Source organism: Lutra lutra, chromosome 1, assembly GCF_902655055.1.
Source record: "Lutra lutra chromosome 1, mLutLut1.2, whole genome shotgun sequence".
Classification (NCBI taxonomy): Eukaryota; Metazoa; Chordata; class Mammalia; order Carnivora; family Mustelidae; genus Lutra; species Lutra lutra.
The window spans coordinates 137,481,715-137,502,132 of NC_062278.1; the positions used below are offsets into that span (position 1 = coordinate 137,481,715).

Sequence of the window (20,418 nt, forward strand, 5' to 3'; positions counted from 1 at the left end):
ATGCAGAGTGATGCATAAAACCTTACAGTTAATATTCAGGACTGGAACACTAATCTTGACAGTAACCTTTTTATATATTGTATTAATGGCACAGAGGCATTAAGCACCTTTTTATAATTTTCAATAAAGTGAGCATTTACTGAACAATCTGTCAAACTGCTGGCTCCCTATTCTTTTACATTTTTATTTTTTGAGAAGTGTAACTTCATAGACTCTGATGTCCCTCTTCTTTCCCCATGTCCTGTCTATGGCCTGAATTTCCACAGCAGTTTTTCATATGCGTGTGAAAAGCTCAAAGGTCAAACTTTAATTTTGGATCAAATGGAATCAACTCCACATTCAAGTACAATTTTAAAAGGGATTCTCAGCAAATGAAGTTTTCTTTTGATCCCAAAGGATATCAAATACTACAAATACGCTCTACGAAAAAGGCATCACATGAGACGGTGACATGGAGGGAATTTGCTGCAAATTAACAGGTAGTCCCCCATCTGGTATTTGGGGGTGGGAAGGAAGGGAAATGGGTTTCAATTTGTGAGAAGCAAATGGCAGGATTTCTAAGTGTAATATTCTGTTTGTGCATGTTAGCTTATGTTCCCCAAATCTTTCCCTCTGGATCCTCTACTGCTTTCTAAGCCATTCTCTTGGGAGATACAACTGGGGCATATTCCGAATCTCAATTTGTCGAGAAGAGACTAATCACTTATAAATTTTACTTAAACTCCAGTTGTCATAGTTATGGCTCTTGCCATCTTGATCAATCCCAGTGCCTGAAAATGGCTTTTTCACAGAAAGTAACCCTCGAGTATCATGCTAAAAACAGAATCTCAGAACAAAGCTCCAAAAAAATACAAAAGGAAGCACAAAGAGAACACATCTAAATCTGTTTTGATGGTCTTACTACATTTCCTAAAGATGAAAGTGTGATCATTGCAAAACCAGAAATTTTATTTTTTAAATACCCAATTCAGGTGTCTGGGTGGTTCAGGTGGTTCAGTGACCCGCCTTAGCTCAGGTTATGATCCTGGAGTCCTGGGACTGAGTCCTGCATCAGACTCTCTGCTGAACAGGGAGTCTGATTCTCCCTCTGACCCTCCCTTTCTCATGCTCTGTCATTCTCTTTCATTCTCTCTCTCTCAAATAAATAAAATCTTAAAATAAATAAATAAATGAATGAATAAGTACCCAATTCATAATTTTTAAAGAAAATGTTGGTTCACAATTCATATAGCTTTTCCACATAATTAAAGTAATTTTACATAAGGCCCAGATAATATCCTTTGATCAGATTCTCTACTCTTTTTGTATAAGTACCTATTCTAGATCTTTCTTACCATACCTAAACCTTATTTGAATAATCAAATATGTTAGTAAAGTGTTTAAATTAGAAAATATTTGTTAAAAAATGTATTACTACTAAGGGCATGTAATATTGCAAATTAACTGCACACAGAGGCTTACATTTGTTCATCTGCAATAGGCAGGGGATTGAACGAGAGAATCTTCAAGGTCCCTTCTAGCCTTCAGGGTCCCTTCTAGCCTTCAGAGTCTATGAAATCTACAGGTATTCTCAAACAGAGGTCCTACAAGGGTCTTCTTCAATGACTTAAGAACATTCACTTGGAAGACACATCATCCATTTGTACACTCACCGCAAATATCCCAACCACACTTTTATTATTACAAAGGTTAAAGTATTTGCCCCCACCACCGTATTTTGCTCATGATTATTCAAAATACACTCATCGTTATTAAACATGATACTACTCCAAATTGAATTTTTGGAAGTTCTTCATTCAATTAATCTAAATCCAGTGACTTTTATTTTACAGCAAAAATTGTTTCCTAAGATTCTAAATTTTAGGTGCTCTGTACCAACTTGTAAATTTGGGGGAATGCTTGCTTATTCTTTCTCTGATGGTCCTTGTGTACTTAAATCTCCCATCCTCTATGAAGATTAAAATTTCTAGTATCTGCATTTAGAATAGCAGGAAAAAAAATACCAAACTGCCTGGGTCCATTTATATGAAGCTGCTTCTTGTTGTTTTTTTTTTTTTTCACAGTACTGTAATGTATTTTCTCTTACGATTTTCTTAACATTTTCTTTTCTCTAGCTTACTTCATTGCAAGAATACAGTATAGAATACACATAACATACAAAATGTGTGTTGTTTATGTTATCCATAAGGCTTTTGGTCAACAGTAGGCTCTCAGTAGTTAAGCTTCTGAGAAGTCAAAATTTCTATGTGGATTTTCAACTGTACAGGGGGTCAGTGTCCCTAACCTCATGCTGTTCAAAGGTCAACTGTAGTAGAATTGGGCTCTGTAACTCTTTACAGATTATATATTTCTTTCTGCATTCCTTCTTCATATGAACGCTATTAAGATTTTAAGCCATGTTGCCTGAAACTTGGGGAGAAAAGATGGTCCAGCTTTTAGCTTTTTATAGAACCACAAAACTCTCTTTGGGAATCTCATGAAACCTTTGAAAGGTCTCACCACATATACTCCCCAAAGTAACTTTTAACTTCTAGGTCAGTACAAACCCCCAGAAGCCCAGTACAGGGTCCATGGATGCCCTCAGATCCGAACCAAGATTTCCCAGAAGGCTAAAGGCTAACTCATGTCCTTGATTTCTGTGTTTTATTAGTTACTGTTGTTAATCAAGCTTGATAAACACAAACCAATGTCACGTCGGCATTAGGTCACAAAGAAAAATCAAATTAATCTGTCTTATCTTTATCAATAGTATGAAAATGCTTCACAGTCTTGGAAACACCATATACTGGTAATCACCTCCTTAGGAGTTATAGTAAAATGGTAAAAATGTATTGCACAGGTTGGACATCGAAAGATAATGAGCTCCGTCCATCATTGGAGATAGGTGCTCCTGGCTGAGCTGGTGCTCATGCAGAAGAGTGGACAGACTGAGTCCCTGAGGCCCATTCTGGAATGGCTGAACAGTTATCTACACTTGCAGCTCTCCCCTAAATTCAGGTGATTCTGAGCCTTTATACAGCGGACTTTTCACATAATGTGTTTATAGCTCTAAACGGAGTCTCTAATGCCAAATGTGGACTTTAGAACATCAACTGAGGAACGGACACCAAGCCCAATCAGGGTGGTACCATTAGCATTTCTATGGCTGGCAGCAGCAGCATCTTTGTATATAAATCATTTGACCCTGCTTCTGAAATTTTCCTTCTTTATATATTTTTAAATATGAGAAAAGGACAAATGGAACTAACAGTAAAAAAGCATGGATCTCAAATACAACACAACTGAGCCAAAATGAAAAGTATTAGCCATGCTGAAATACATGTTCGATTATGGAAGAAAAATTTTAAACATGCATATAAATATATTGTTAAAGACTGTGCTTAATAGTGACATATAATTAGGTCTTTTATAGCATTTTTTACATCTCTGGTTCCCAGTACCTCTAAAACCACTGCTCTGCTTACAAACATGTAAATTTCTACATATATTCAAGAACATCACAACATGAGCAAGAAGACGAGACAGCTTGGGATAACAGGTTTACTTAGAGAAAAATTCAGAGGTAATTTGCTCTTGGTTAGATAAATTAAAAATTTGGAATAAAGTAAAATAGAAAAAATACTTTGTACAGTAGGATACTATAGATCTGAGTATAAAATACAACTAATAAAACTACTAACATAGTTTATTGGTTCATGAAATGAATATGGTGAAAATCCTATGAGGCTACGTCAGCTGCACAGATACTCCTGAGATCCTACTGTGTGCCAGGATTTACAACTGTGATGACGAATCAAACTTAGTCCCTTTGTGACTGTTAATCACAATGTAAGCTAAGCCTAGTTCATCTGCACATACTTTCAGAACATATGATGGGTGCACAAAGGCAGGATGGATGGATCCCTGAGTGCAGGGAGTGGGGATGACAGGAATTCAAGAAAAGGACACCAGACAAAACTCCCACCTAGATGACAGTACCCTGAGGCATCTTTAACCTCTCTGGACATTGTCTCATCTAGGGTACCTTATTTGCTTAACTTACAAATGGGTAAAGTGCAAAGTTTAGGGGTGCCTGGGTGGCTCAATCAGGTCAGCATCTGCCTTTGGCTCAGGTCATGATCCTAACCTGGGGTTGAGTCACATATGGGGCTCCCTGGTCAGCAGGGAGTCTGCTTCTACCTCTCCCCCCGACTCATATTCTCTCTCTCTCTCTCTCTCTCTTTCTCACTTTCTCTTGCAAAAATTAAAAAAAAAAAATCTTGAAAAAAAAAATAAAGTACAAAGGTTAGCCTTCCCCCACTTCCATCTTAAAACACAGGGTACTTTATAATGATTCAAAGGACGATGCTAAAAGTGTCCCTCACAGGTGAGAATGGATTATAACACAGTCCTTTGATTCTTCTACAAATGAAAAGTTCTTGGTTGTTTCCATATAAAGTGAATTTTGCATCAAAATCTTAGATGGAGCAGCAGTGTCTTAGACTATGCAGCACTCTCAAGGGAAATTTCAACCTCTCAATTCCCACATTGCAGAAAAACAGCGCAAGTTATTGTACACTTTAGAACTGAACACTGTTGTAAATGTGTAACATGTATTAATTCACGTAATTGTCATAACAATCCTGAAAAAGTGGTAATATTATCTTCCTACTTTATAGATGAGGGAATTGAGGCATGGAGAGTCACTTCAGAGCTTCCAGAGCTGGTAATGGGACAGCTCACATTCTTGACTCCTAGATATTGAATGCTATAAGCCCACTAATGAAGGTGATGGCAAAGAGTAATGACACACAAAGACTCCCGTAAAAAGTGACAGAATGAAGTTGCGGAAGAAATACATCACTTCAAGAAACAGTTCCGTTAAGAAATAAAAAGAAAACAAAATCAAGCTCTGTCCTATGTTAACATCAGCCAGCAGTTTCAATACCTCTCTGGAAATCCTATTGTTACGTTTCACAAAGTCAGTACTTGTTTCAGGTAGCTCCACATTTTTTTAATTGCCTGGGAACAAATGCTGGATTGGTGGTAGAAAAGGACAAGCCTAGGAGAATCAGTGTACCCAGGAATGAAATCTCCTGTCTTCTCATTCCGGTAAGAATGTGATCTCAAATGATGCTAACGAAGCGTTAATCTCTTCTTAACTTTCAACCTATCCTCTGGTTTGCATCTTTAAACCCTTTGAGTAAACTAAATTAGATTAGCATTTTTATGGGGAAATATTGCAATAAAAGATAATATTTTTTTTAAAGAAGAGAGAAAAAGACGGCTAAAAAGGATAAAGTTTTAGTGTAAAATTGAAAGGAAAAAAAAAAAAGACTTCTGAGGGAAGTCCACTACCTTCTCCACAATGAGGAATTCTGCAACCTTTTGAATTGTCCACGATGAAACTCCAGCACCCCATAATAATACAGCATATGAGAACACAATACAATCTTACATTTCTGAAGCGCCCTTCATGCAAGCATCCCAGGGTGCTTTACAATCATTATGAGTTAAAATTAAAACTGAAGCACATACAATTCCTAATAGAATCATTTTAAAAATGCTAAACAGAACAAATAACTTTTAAGTCTAGATTTAAAAGTCCCAACAGCCAGAGCGTTCCTTACTTCAATTGGCAATGAGCTGCAAAGCCGGGCTGAGGCTCTCTCCTGTTATGTTAAAGGCTCTCTTATGTTTTTTATACTCGGAGTACGTTATGATCAAGCAGTTTCCAATGAAACAGGAAAAAAATTGGGTGCGTGTATCTGTTTGTTTTGATTATTCTGAATTTAAGGTCTTTTGTTTATTTGTTTACGAGTCTGTTTGGCCCAATCTGACATGAAATAAAGCAGGTTTAAAAAGCAAATCCAGATAGAGTCTAACTTGAAATTTAAGTAGAAATTGTTTAAAAAAAAAAAAAGACACTCCAAAAGCACTCTAAAACTAGCTTTGTTTTAGCAAGAAAATCAGATTGATCAGCATGATTTGGTTAACTTTTTAAAAAAAAAAACAATTAGAAAATAGCATTTAGTATTCTTTCTCCAGGCCATGTCTACTCTTAAACCTTGGCAGAATTTATTATTCTGCAAATCAGAAAGAAAGAGGGGAAATGCTCTCATGATATGGTAATTTTCCTTGCATTAGTGATTTTGAGGTCAAAGGAAACCTGTTCAGATCTAAAACAAAGCACAGGTAAAAATCTATTAAGTGAAAATGAAGTACTTACATGTTGTTAAGCACTCTCTAAATTGGCATGGCTTAAACTCTTTTATGTTTTGCTACTGTGAAAAGATAGTAGCTATAAAATATTTGAGATCAATCCATTTTAAGTTAGATAATTTATTAAGCTTGGCTTTTTTGATGAATATATCTGAAAGGTTACGGAGAACTCACATCAAGCTACAGTAAAATCCTTATGTATCTAAATCAGCTAAAAATAAGCCTGATAAATGAGATTCAAAAAAAAGGAAAACTTGCAATTTGGAGCACATTTTTATTCTTCTATTGTAGATTATATATATTATAATATTAACACAAAGCAGATAACTCACTAAGTTGAAAGAGAATGAAGTAGTAACTGGTTCGAAAAAGGAGGCAGGAAATATTATTAGCAATTCATACCACTGGTTTAGCATTTCCTCTATGGATCTCACCATGAATACAATTGCTGAAAATGGTAGTAAAATCCCATCAGTATCAAGTACTTCAGTGCCTGGCAAAGCAATGATCTTAACCTTGGATTCCCATGGTCAGTAGGGTAAGGGCTGGGAAAAGTTTTGTAATTTAAAAAAGGATATGTATTTAACAACAAGATTTATGGATTACATCAGGAAGGGGCAAGTACAAAATCCTACAAGCACATCTCAAACAGGAAAAGCTCTATTTTTAAATGGAGCTGGCCAGTTATATCCTCATCCATCATAGCAAGCCAGTGGCTGAATAAGGTCTATACTTGCAAATAGACCCAAGAAATTCAACTGCCCACTGTTTCCAATGCAAATACCTAATATTGTCTTGGGGCTCAAAACAAAGGGCTAGGAGCTGAATTATACCTTCTGATCCAGATGGATATGACAGGATGGGGAAGGAAGTGACTGCCACAGTGAGGCTAAACTCAAACCTTTTGGAACCTCCCAAATACCAGATTATCCCAGAAATTAGTCCCTGTGGTCTGAACTACCCTCTCACCTCTAAACTAGGGGCATGAAGTGATGGTATTTTTAAAGCAAGTCATTGTACAAACAACAGAATCAAACCCCATATGTTAAAGAAAAATTTCAGCAGTGAGAATAAATGCAATCGGAAAACTCTAAGTAGTTACACTATTTCCGGGAAAAGGAAGTATTTTATAAAATACATAAAATTACTTTGAGAAAGCCTTAAAAAAAAAAAGTCCTTCATCTGGATGTGACCAAGCTCACAGGCTCTGGGCATGAATTCTCACCCCTCTGCTTTACCAGCTGTGTAACTACAAGGCTTTTTTAAACACATCATGCCTCAGGTTTCCTCAACCTAGAAGTGGATACAAACTATATACTGCTTTGGGTGATAAATCTGCCCATGATACATCAGAAGCACTAAATAAAAATTATTATTATTTCAACTATTAAAGTGTATCATGCTTAATACTACGTAGGAAATAGGATGCCTGTCACATAGCAGACTGTCAATACATATTTTTGAATGAGTAAGTATGTGAATATGTGAATAAATCTCATAGGGTTAGACTCTCACATGAAATACAATATATGAATATTGATGATGGATATTCTCGAGAGAAGTGATTACTAATGTTTATTTTAAAATTTTCCGAAATGTTATTTCAATCTAAAAAATTATGAAACAATAATGCAAAGTGCAGTTTAAAAAACATATATTTATAGCATAACTGGTAGGGATTTTTAAATTGTTGCTCTGGTGTTATGCATCATATAGACTGCAGATCAACTGAGCACAGGGTTTATTAAATGCCTACGGCAAGGACACATAGAATCAGCATGGTTAAATGGTAAGCTTCAGGAGGGCAAGAGGTTTACCTGTTTTGCCAATACCTAATAAAAAGTCTGACATATATTATATCCTTAGATGCTGTCGGGAAAAGGAAAAGGAAAAATTATTTTACTCAGTGTGACTTCTAAATGGAATGATCAAACCTAAATATATTTTTTATCTATTTTGCTGCTTGAAAATAAAAACAATTCTTGCTTACTCCACGTGGGGCTTGGGACTGGAGCTACTTTTCTCCAGGTGAGAAAGGAAATAGAAAGTGACCCAGTACCTTAACAAACGTGTGCATGTGTGTGCGTGTGTGTGGTAGGGGGAGGGGTGGTGAAAATGTACATAGCAGATTAAAATTTCTCAGGAATATCTGACCTAAACATTTTTAGAAGAAAGACATCAGGCTGGGAGAAGTAATAACTGACCTTTTACATATGATACTTTCAATAAAATGAACCTAGTCTTGTACTGCATATATATATATATATATATATATATATATATATATTTATCCACTTCTTAAGCTCAGTCTTTAAAATTCACGCAAAACTAAAATGAAAATGAAATGCTTTATGGTAAATCAAAATGTTTACTTTATTTAACTCCCCATTTGCCTCCGGAATCCATACTCTCAATGTCCTCATGACCACAGGCTTTCTTGTCTCCAAGCCAGGATTATTCTCTCCTCCTTACTTGCAGTTCAAAATACAATGCCCACCTTATCCAACCACATCCACTGAAAAAAGTGAGAGTAACAAGAGAGTGACCAACTTCAGATCCATAAGGAGCTGTTTGTGTCTTAGCAAGTTTTTACAAAAATAAACACGTGGTATGAAAACGTAATAGATAGATGTCAATCTATTGGGGCAGATTTAGGACTTAGGAAAGCAGTAACAGAAATAAGGGCATAGTTATAAGTCAAGCCACATGTACCCTAATGGAGTTCCTGCATCTGGAGAAAACCTTGCAAATATTATCAGACAGAATGTCTGATAATTATGGCAAGTATTCATTTTAAAATCAACACACTCTAAAATTTTTCATTGGGAAAGTACTTTTGGGTCGGTCACTGACCAGCATTTTGACTTTACTCTCCAGGGCCACTGGCTCCTTCATCTGTCCAATGAGGAGTCTGGGTAGGATACAGCTCAGTTCTAAGATTCCAAGGTCATCTGCCCTGCAAACATGGGTAGTCCTTCTAAAAGCACCGGAGGCTGGGCTTGTCATGCTGGATTCCCACTGGAATTCTCTCCCAGCCTCTACTCTGTAAAGGGAGCTGACCTGAGATCTGCAGGGTGGACATTCTGCTCACCGTAACAGTAAGGGCCCCTATAGCCCTATGTGCTGCTGAAGTGTTTTATCATATTTTTAAAAACTCTTATGTGTAGCAAAATGTGGGTGCTAGATTGTATGTTCAAAATTCGCAAGTGAATAAATCAAAACTCCACAGGGGAGTAAAACAAGTCTTAAGAGTTAGCATTTCTTGATGGTACGTTCCGTTTTGTATAAGACTGAGGTAATATTTTTTTCCTAGGCATTTTTTCACAATGCCATCTTCCTCACTATCTCTCAGTCACAGGGGAAAGAAAGAGTAGTTCTGCCAAGCTCAGCATATATTTTGGGCTGAGGTCTTACAGAGCCTGGATTTCTCTTCTTTAACTAATAACTTATGACAGAAAAGAAAATAAGCGAATGGAAAATAGTTCATTATTAAAACACTCTACATTGAGTATCAAGATTCATGAACCCATTCTAGAGAAAGAAAGAAAGATGACACAGCAGAGTATAAAATAGCTTACTCATTTAATAGAACAGGTTGCAGTTTTTTTCATAATATTAAACATTAAATTAATTTCAAATATTTGTTGCCGCTGGTAAACTCCTTGTAGTTTTTTCAAAAGATATTTGTTAAAGAAAGGACAACTGTAATTATAACTGATGTTGAAGTCCCAGCCTAGTTCCACCGCTCAACAATTACCACAGGGTCTCCAGCTACACACAGACGCACGTTCCTCCAAAGCCCTCTCTATAGAAATTCACCAATGTAGGACTCTAAAACCAAGCCCCGAGTTTCATTTTATCATTCTGTTTAATGTTATAATTGTCTGTATTCAATTCATTTCCCATGATAACATTAAGTAAACTCACAATTATATTTAGAAGCTATAGTGAGGTGGAGTTTACTGGCTGATTTAACAATTAATTCTCATTGCTTCTATCAGTAAATACTCGTACTAGCATCCTCTTCTCCAGCTCACAGTAAATGCCCTAAATCTTTGCCTGAATTTACTTCCAACATCAATGGGACATTTAGCAACATGTACATACATGGCATTCCTATACTGGGTGTTTATGCATATTTTGACTCTGAGTTTAAAAAAAAAGTTTATTTCTAGGACGTTTCAAATTTTCAAATGCTAGCAACCAACTGACATATTATCTGAAGTTGTCTGCAAAACCCAAAGTCCCAGATGTAAGAGTCACCTGCTTCATTATACCATCCTATTGATTTAACTGTGTTTAATTAATTTAAATTACTTTTATTCGATAGTTATAAATTCACATCCTCTCTACTCCAAGGGTGAGAGAGGGAAGATAGAAGGAAATAAGCTAAAATGACAAAAAGAGTTTGTCCTGAATTCCAAGAAACTGACACTTGCAATATAGGAAATACTTTACATACAGCTACAGGCTACCTTAAGAGAATATAGAGAGCCATAATTGACTATAGTCCTAATTCATTTGGTCTATTCCTACAACTACTAACAAATATCAAAGGAAAGCTGATGGTCTGTAACCTGAGATGCATGGAGTTTCCATAAAACAGCAGCACAAAAGCCCACAAAGCTTCCTTCCGAAGGTACTAGTACCCTCTGGAGCCATCACACTGGAAATGCATTTTGAGAATATCTCAGTTGCAGAAACCTTTATAGCAGAATCATATGGTTCACATTCAAGTGACTGATAGACTAACGTTCAGAATTACATTTTGAACTTGAAAATAAAAGAACAACTTCAAAATGGGGTAAAAATCTAGTTAGATCGTACTCGAATTAGACTGTATCATAGGATGACCGCACATTGGGTTTGACACTGAGGATGGCATTCTAACACTATTATGTAGTGACTACACAAGCAGCCCATTAAGAGCAGGTTCACAGCACCCTTTCTTATGTGAAATCAGCTGAGCATTATCAAAAATCATGTTTGGTTTTAAATTTAGAGACACGGGCAGTCTCTATCTAGAGTTTTAGTTATGCTTCACCAAAATTCATTCTAAAATATCAAGTACAATAATAATAAATCTTTGTCTTGTTTGAAGAGTCTCTGATGATATGACCGGAATCTCAGAGGGGGAAAAAAAAAAGATTCCACCAAAAAGCAAAACAAAAAAAGTAAACCAAGCCAATGCCACAAAACTGGTGACAAAATTCCCCCAAATAACTAACTACTCAATCTTTAGTTACAGGGAAGAAACTTATTTTTATAAATGCTTAATCTAAATGCTATCTCCCCCTTTTTGTAATGAACATAATATCCAAACTGTTCCCTTATTTTATTCAAGTAACACAGCAAAGGCTTTAAATGAACACTCTCACTGACCTTCCCACTCACCAAAGGTTCCTGGAAGTTATACCACCTTTACTCTTTCTTAAATAAGGGCACTCAGGAGAATGTAGCTTCCATGCTCAGAGCACTCAGAAGAGGGATCGAAAAACAAGCTAGCACAGTCTTCTGCTGAGCTGTTTCTCCTTCACTCTTTTCCCCAAGGGAGAAAAAGTGTAAAGACTCTGTTCAGAATAAATCAGGCACACTGTTTAAAGTCACCAGTGGTCAAGACACTGCAATTTTGACAGTCTCGCTTCAGATACCAGTTGCTTTAGACTATGGAGCCCCATCAAACGTCAAATCAGGGCCGCCCAGGATGGCTTATTATTCATTACATGCTATGCTAAGTACCTGTGAGAGGGGGCACTCCTTGGCCAACGAACTCTGATTCATATCTTTCAGTAAGTCCTTCAGAGCATTCCTTACTGTGGTGTGCGACCATTGTTCGGGAGGCAAGTCTTCTAGTTTGGGGCAACTATTTGAGACATAGATTAGAAAGGGGATTATTACAAGATTGCATCCCGCTGCAGAACATTCCTTTAAGACAGACAGATTTCATTTTGCGCATCAAACAGATGCATCTGGAGATTGCTCTCGGTCTCCTGATTGTTCCGATTAGTTAATTACTTTATACAACACATCTGCTGTATCGATGCATGAATTATACATCAGCTGCCTGTGGTGGCTATTTTTTCATGTTACTTCTACCTTCCTGCTCTGATGCGCTTGGGAAGACAATTTAAGGTGTACTGCTTTCTCACGAGCCATCGTGAAAAGCATTAATGTATTAACCGTTTTCCATTTGTGACTCTGTTCATACGAATTAAAATGGTAAAAAAATATATATAAATAAATAAGATTGCGGCAATAGTGAATAAGGCATTCTTTCACAAAATGTACACAGATGGCACTGTTCATGATATGCAAAAATATTTTTCTCTTAAGTAAACTTTATGTAAAATGCCTTCTTGTAATGCATCATTTAATTGACTAAATATAAAAAGTCTTGTCTTTTGATATCCTGCACAAAACCTACAAATTTGGCGGGGGTGGGGCGGTAAGGGAGCGGGGTGCGGGGAGAGGCTGCTTTTAAATATACGTTGAAGTTAGTAAAATTAAGCAGAAGGGATAAAGTAATGAAATCAGTTTGCATTAACCTTTCTGAAACACAAAGTAAATAAAAATCAAAGGCTGACCAGAGATGCTTTATTTCAAAAGATCAGGCACATTGAACGTTCTGTCCTAGAACCGCCGTCCCGACTCACCTGTGTAACTGAATTTTCAATGTGACCACATGATACACGTCTTGAAGCATATCTGCTACCGTAGCATCAGGGGCATCTGTCACATAAGACAGTGGAACTGGATTCCACTTTCCAACCTGGATTAGCCCTATTCCAGATAAAGAGAGTATGTCACTAAATATTTTACCTTTCAGATAATATTTCAAGGAGAAGGTGGTGGTGGTGGTGGTGTTTTTTATGGCCCCCACCACAAGCAATATTGTTATTTCTGTCTGAATGATTCCCTTCCCTCTAAAAGGCAGGTCAATGAAAATATTCACAGCTTAGCTTTCCAAATTGTGAAATTATGTAAATGACTGTAGGGTTGTTTATTATTTTGGAAATAAAAGCCCATCAATAAAACCCATGCATAGGCCACATTTTCCTAACTTACAGGAAGTTCTAATAAGACATAGCTGAACCAGTTCTAAATGGCTTTACGATTTAGATAAGATTCTCTATTGCAATGGGAATCAGCATTGAAAAATACTTTACAGCCCATAAAACCATCAGAAACAGAATAAAAGAAACAGAACTAGATATTCAGTCATAAATGCAAATTGACTCTCAACAGTCCATCTGCTCAAATACGCTCCTCACTTCCTTGTGGGTCCTCAGTGGAGCAGATTATTAAGGTCAATAAGCATACTAATGATTCAGCCGAAGTAATTTTAAAAAAAAATCCACCTCGACATTCCACACGAGCAAAATGTGTGTTAACTAAACCAAACTGAATTAAGCCAATTTTTTAAACTCACAGTCTATAAGGAACCAATGTAACACACAGGCTACAGTTCTTTGAATAAAAATATTCAGGGCTTTCTCTGCAAAGTAAACAAAGGATGCCAAGCAATTTTTCCAACCCCACGTATGCATTATTTACCTTTGGCCTGGGCAGCAGAGCTATGCGAATAGCCCAGAGACAGCAATGCCATTTCGATCAGCTGGTTGAAAAGCATATCCTTTCTCACCAACACAAATTCCGCATGCTCCTCCTTGCAATCGTATTCAATGGCGTTTTCATAATGTTCCACCACGCAGAAAACTGGTAGCATGGTTCCTATCCAAGAGACGGAGAAAAAGAGACGCAAACCAACAATCTTCAGAAATGCAATCTGGGGGGGGGGGGGGGAGGAAAAACTCGACCATGAAAATAAATCTTCCCAACAGGGAGAGAAGGGGAGACTGTGTTTCCAAGGCAGACAGGGTACAGAAAAACAAGCGCGCACACACAAACATATACATACTCTTTTATTGTTTAAAGTTGTAAGAGGGATAGTTAAATAGAATGTGAACTTGGTCCTAAGACAACCTGGGCTCTGCTTGAATATCAGCAGTGCATTTTCCAAAATCAATCAATGCAGAATTACCTTTTTGATCAAAATAATAATGCTGATGAGAGTGAAGTGTCTTGTCCGATCTGCTGTGAGTGGTATACAGGGTGCAAATGCAACTCACTACATTTGTCTTCAGAAGAACCCACCTTCACGCTTCCTACATGCTTTTGTTAACATTAAACTTCTCCTATTTGTGTCCAAATTCTCTCTAACATTTTCAGCATTTTCTTCCTTTGTGAAGATCTTTCCTTAACAGTTCCATAAAAGAAACACCAAACTTAACCAAACTGATGTCCAAAATATATGATTTCAATATGTGCCCAATGTAAATAAATAAGATTTATTTATTGGCCACTCATTTAATCCACCTGACTAAAAAGATATCACAGCAACCACAGGTCTTGAAAATGAACAATCTTTGTTGCATGTTATGAAAGAGAGAAAAGGCAAGTGGCCTCCGAATGACATATTAGGATAAAGGCATCTGCATAGATCTGATGTGTTCTCTCTTTATTTACTTTAATCCAGTGTAATAACTCAGTAGCCAGATGATTAATAAGCACAGGCCACACCACCGTCAGAAAAGAGGCTTCTAGAAACTGAAATCACGGAATGCTGTAGTACTCAAGGTGTTTATGCAGCACACTGTCAGACTTCCAGTGATATACGGAAAAGGGTTAAAAGCAGATGCATCTGAACTGTACTGTGGCAAACTGCCAGGAGGGTATCATCTTTAGCATAAATGATGACAAGGGTTACTTTAACAGGGCACCCAGGATCCCCAATTAGTCCTATAACATTAATGCCTCTATAAGGCTCTGCCTTCTGGACTCACAGAATCCTACCAACTTCTAGAGATTTCTAGTGCATACCAACCCGAGCTCAAAATCAGGATTTCCTCCTGACACCAGGGATGCCCTTTAAAAAGGCTCTATTTTCTTGTTTATGCTGAACAAAAGCCGGCAGTAAAGCAGCTACATTTTTTTACATGTGCATCTTCACCAAAGCCTTAGTGAACTGATCACTAGAGATTCTAGCTCTGACAAATAAACCCCTTTAGGTTTACTTAGAAAAGCTCACAAACTCATTCGTAGATACCCAACAGGCTAGGGATGAAAAACAAGCCACAGAGCTTGCCAATATTCTTGTCATTCATTCATCTGTTTTATACCAGAGAGAGATCCTGTCAGGGATCAGAAGAAGACTTGGGAAGACCACAGCAAAAATAGCAACAAGCAAACTGGTGATTTCTTCCTTGGCGTGAAGGTACTTTGGCAAAATTTCCTAAACAAATAAACAAAAACACCCAACCTCTTTTTCTTAAGTAGGGCTTTCTCATCTCAGCCACAATTTTTATCTAGCACCTGTCAAACAGAAACCATGCTCATGAAAAATAAGATTAAACACACACACACACACACACACACACAAAATCACCACTACCAAAAAGCTTTAGTAATTTTGTTGTTTGAAGCAAGCTGAGAACCGTCTACAATTAAACTATATTTTTAAAGTAAGTCACTATGAAAGCAATGTTTAAAAAAAAAAATTCAGCAGGAAGTGAAATTACTGTACTTTGGTTTCTCCTCCCCCTGTTCTGATGGCTTCAAAGAGTTGGGTTAGTACAACAAAAACATATGCATTGATTTTTCCTCTTGCAGAATGATACATGCGTGTTCTACTATATGCTCCCTAGATCTATGAAAATAACTATAGGTTTTGCAAACTGTTGAAACATATTGGATTTACTGTGGACTCTATTTAGAGATACCCTATAGATAATTAAGGTGGCTATTGATAAAGTGACAAGAGAATTATTTCACGACAAATCTAGCTGCTAAGCCTTCTAGCAAACTTGTCACCCTTGCCTTCCTGATCCTACGAGTAATGCTGAACAGGAGCCTTCTCTGAACTGATTATTTGTGCCAGTGTTTGGCGAGACTTCCAACTACAGCAACTTCATAACCTTCCAGCATGAAAAGGGGAGTGCACTGGTCACTGCTGAATGCTAAAAATACCACATGATTTAAACCTGGAGGCAGTCTTAGAAGCTTTTGCTAAAGGTTTATGAGCCTGTGTAAACAGCACGTCTGCCATAAGGAGCAGTGAAGTCTGTAGAATCCTTGTCTAAAACTGTCCTGGCATTAAAGTTTGCTGTGCAAATATCACATAATACCAGAGACAGCTGAAATCTCCTATTTAGGAATTTATGGAACTTATATGTTTGCAGGCGTCAGAAAGTCTTTTTTATAGAGCCCCAGTGCTTCACAGTACAATATTAATGCACTCAGTTTGAAAAGCTGTAATAAATTATATTTTTAATGCTCTTACCCTGGCTTTCTTAAGATGCATACATTCTTGGCAAACAATCAATAAATAGGGTAATCATGAGTAGAGGCCAAAGAATTTGCTGAAGTGCTGTTTTTCCATTTTTAATAGATAAAGATCTAACAATACGGACTGCTGTGTCTGTTCATTTCAGGATCAATATATTCTTTGTTTTCGCCAAACCAAGAAAAAAATAAATGATTGTATGATAAATGTTATGCATCAAACACAATGAAATTCCTCTGCCTTCTAACTTTATCTACTTAATATTCTTGGTTGCTAAAAGACAGCATTTTTATCCTTCACTTAGCGAATGTAAGGAAAAATCTGAATCCCAAACACAGTTATTCAGAGACAAAATAAAGACCATTATGAGACACACACGTTATACCCAGCATAGGCACTGATCTACATAAATAGCAAGGCTGAACACAGTCAAAGTTGTTAAACTTCATCAATTTAATATCAAATGGGTAGAAAGGAGTCACACAGTTACTATCTTTCCTTTATAAACTTGCCTAAGTCTGCCCTTCCTTTATCAAAAAATACTCAACCATATCAAAAATCAAAAACTAGAATCATCAGGTTTTTCACTGCTAAATAATAAATTTGCTCTTAAGAAAACAAACCACACAAAAAATGACATCACAAAACTTTTACATATCACATAAGATTCCCATTATGTCTGAAAATGATTTACAGCTAGCTAGTAACCCTCTACAAAAACCTAAGGCAGTCCTCAATCTAAGTGCCTTATTCTTAATCGGGGTTAGTTTAAGCAACAGCCACCTACGTATCCTCTACTACAATGACACCTTATCAATGGAAGCCTTGTATAATGAAGGCCATTACATTTAACTCAGTCCTTCTCATCCAAACATCCAATGATTCCACTCTATAGCAGGGCAAGGTGTTCCGGCCAAGCACAAGGCCACACTTTCCAAACATGACTGACACGGCAGCCTGGAATTAACTAACTTCACATCAGCAAGAGAATCAAGGAAAAGAACATACAAAGACATGTTCTGCCTCTCCACCCCCACACAAAGTGGCCTTGAGTAGACACAAGGGCTTGTAGCTTTCCAGGATTTGGCTCGAAAGTATTTACCTTTCCTAAGGTTCGTTTTCATCAGATGGCCCGAGTGTTTTAAAGGCACTCCCTGCATTTTTGCACCTGTACTCCCAAGCCTTCCTCTTCCTAGCGGGCTCCCGTTCTGCTCCAGGCGGGCGATCTTGGCTGGTGGACCCTTCGGATCGCTCACATTGTTAGACATTTCTGAATGTTCTTTCCCCTGAGTTGCCTCGTTCAAATGATCCATACTCAGTTACCCTCTAAAGATCACCTGCCAGAATTTAAAAAGAAGACATGTTATAATTGGATGGGGGGGTCTCTCTCCCCCTCACCCTCTCTCTATATATTATATATGATACACCAAGTAAATATTTTATCCCTAGCTATTTCTCTCCACAAATATAATAATACATTTGTAAAACTGCTTAACTAAGTAAATAATATACTGCAGATGTTACTATGTTTTCAGATAACAGTATTACATTTCCATTCAAGTTAACAGAATAATTTGTGGAAACCGTAGCTACACATATTAGAATAAAAAGGTAATTTGTCACCTACCAACAAAACTAAGTTGGGGGAAATGGGCTTACTTTTAGAACAAGAATTACCACAAGTATAGCTAAAAAGAAAACAACATATTTATGTAGTCCCAATTTTTAAAAATCAGAAACTCATTACAGAACACAATAGTAACACTTTAATCAAGAATAGGAAGATGATCACAGTCCAAAATATTAATTAAATCTGATGTACATGTTACGTTTTTACAAAGTTTAATTTTTATGAAGAAATATATATATATCTATATATACCACCTCAAAACAAGGTAGCAAATATCTGCTTTTTAAACTCCTCACTGGCTTTACAGGCTAATCCACAGAAAGTTTTCTACTGCTTAAGTTTTAAGAATTACGTGACCTGTTAAAGATCTAGTCAGGTCCTGGCTCAAACATGTGATTGGATCACATCAACCTTAAGAAAATTGAAAGAAATGGAGGATTTCGTCAAATACCCCAGGTGCTGAAGCATTACAACTTATGTGTTTTAGTGTTAATATTTAGGTGTCTCTTAGTAATAGAATGCTATTAACAATTTAAATAGCAAAAAACTTGAAAATACTTTGTGATATACATACTAGATTGAAGAGCCAAATTTACTTTTTAAAAAAAAAATCTTGATGATTTTGGTAAAACACAGTCATTAGCATTTAAAAATAATCTTGGTATGCAATGAAGTCAACATCCTAATTGACTTCAGAAAAAACATAGCAGATAATTGTTTTCAGTTATATTATACATTGGACATCAATTTTCATACTGTGTATAACAAAGCAATTAATACAATATCAAAGTCACTTCTAAAATGCAGTTTTAATTGAACTAATAAGAACAGGTTTAGCAGAATTATTTTATAAACTTTCATAGTACTTTAAGTATGGAACTCACCAATACTAAGGGAGAGGGGATCATATTTAGGAAAGCCAAAGAAAGTATAATAATTACCACTTTCCTTCAGCTGTCTGGTAATTCAACATATCTTGTACTTAAAAAAAAAAAAAAATTATTGTACCAAAGAAGCTATTGAGATCTGTGTTTGTTGAAAGCCAGCTTGTATTAGCATGGCCTTTCTGTAAGCATTTTTTCCCTCTTTAACCATTAGATTACTTTGTCTATTCTAATCAAGAAAAGAGGTGAATGGGGGTGGGGGGAGAATGGTAATCTGTAGGTTTAAAAGCAACCTTAAGAATGCCAAATGAAGAACTATAAAGTTTGAGAAATAATAGCTATTTATCCTTGTACTCTAGGGTGGCACGCTGAGAACTAAAGGTTTACCGTTGATCGAGGTCCCATCTGTTTTTGGTTATGAGGTTCATTAACAATAAATGTGCCTCTTTAAACCACTTTTTATCAAGATTACTCTTTTCCATTATATTAAACTACAGTCTAAAGCCAAAATTAGAGAGCGGTGATTATTAACTTATTCAAAACACTGCTTCTAATGTTTCATGTGGATTATAATACAGAGCTGCTTTTTCTGAAATTGGTTGCCTTACCCTAGAGCAGAAGATGAATTTTAAAACATATGATTTGAAAAGAAAATACTTAACCCGTGGGGCAATTTGAGAAAAAGGGGGGGATGGTAGACAACAGCATCAAAGTTAATGCTACAAAACATATTAAGTAGTCATGAGGCTTAACAGCATTATAAGCTGTACAGCAAATGAAAGTGATAGATTATAATTTAGTTAATGTATTGACAATCAAAACATCATATAGGTCATGCAAAATTATCCTTCCAACACCCACCTATAAAAGTCTATTAAACACTCAGTCATCTTGTAAAAAGCTTTACATTATAAAGCAAAATTACATGCACATAAAACACCTAATTTACTCATTTAAACTCTATGCCCAAGGCTAAAGTTCACTAAACCTCAGTTTGGTATTGGAAAGAGCAGCCTCCAAGGGGCCTGCTGGACTGAGTACAGGAACTAACCAGGGTCTCAACAGACGCCAAGCGGAAGAGTTTCTTTTGAGTTACACATTTTAAAACGCATTTTAGTGTAACGTCTGGTTGTCACACTGAATGCAGGCTACTTTCTCAAAATCCCATTTCCCTGTCCATAAACCAAGTCCATCTATGATAATTTTTGAATAAAACAGTGAACTCAGATACAGCTATTATTTCCTCCAAAAAGAAAAAGAAAAACACGAAATTCCGGTTTCGACAAACTATTTTTTGCAATGTGGGATTTTTTCAACGAGTTCCTTGCTGGATCGCCTCATTTACCCCCAAAGAACCCCAT

At 36.7% G+C, this 20,418-nt stretch overlaps 1 protein-coding gene across 6 annotated transcripts in view; it reads right to left on the reverse strand.

Moving 5' to 3' along the window:
- The window catches only part of SATB1 (SATB homeobox 1), a 99,551-nt gene that overhangs the window by 57,468 nt on the left and 21,665 nt on the right, over positions 1-20,418 (reverse strand). For all 6 annotated transcript variants that reach the window (XM_047737748.1, XM_047737739.1, XM_047737729.1 and 3 more), the window contains exons 2-5: positions 17,646-17,880; positions 13,756-13,932; positions 12,855-12,981; positions 11,941-12,064 (exon numbers count right to left, since the gene is read on the reverse strand). In XM_047737748.1, the coding sequence (XP_047593704.1) occupies positions 11,941-12,064; positions 12,855-12,981; positions 13,756-13,932; positions 17,646-17,856 (639 nt within the window). In that variant the 5' untranslated portion in view covers positions 17,857-17,880. The remainder of the gene's footprint in view (positions 1-11,940; positions 12,065-12,854; positions 12,982-13,755; positions 13,933-17,645; positions 17,881-20,418) is intronic.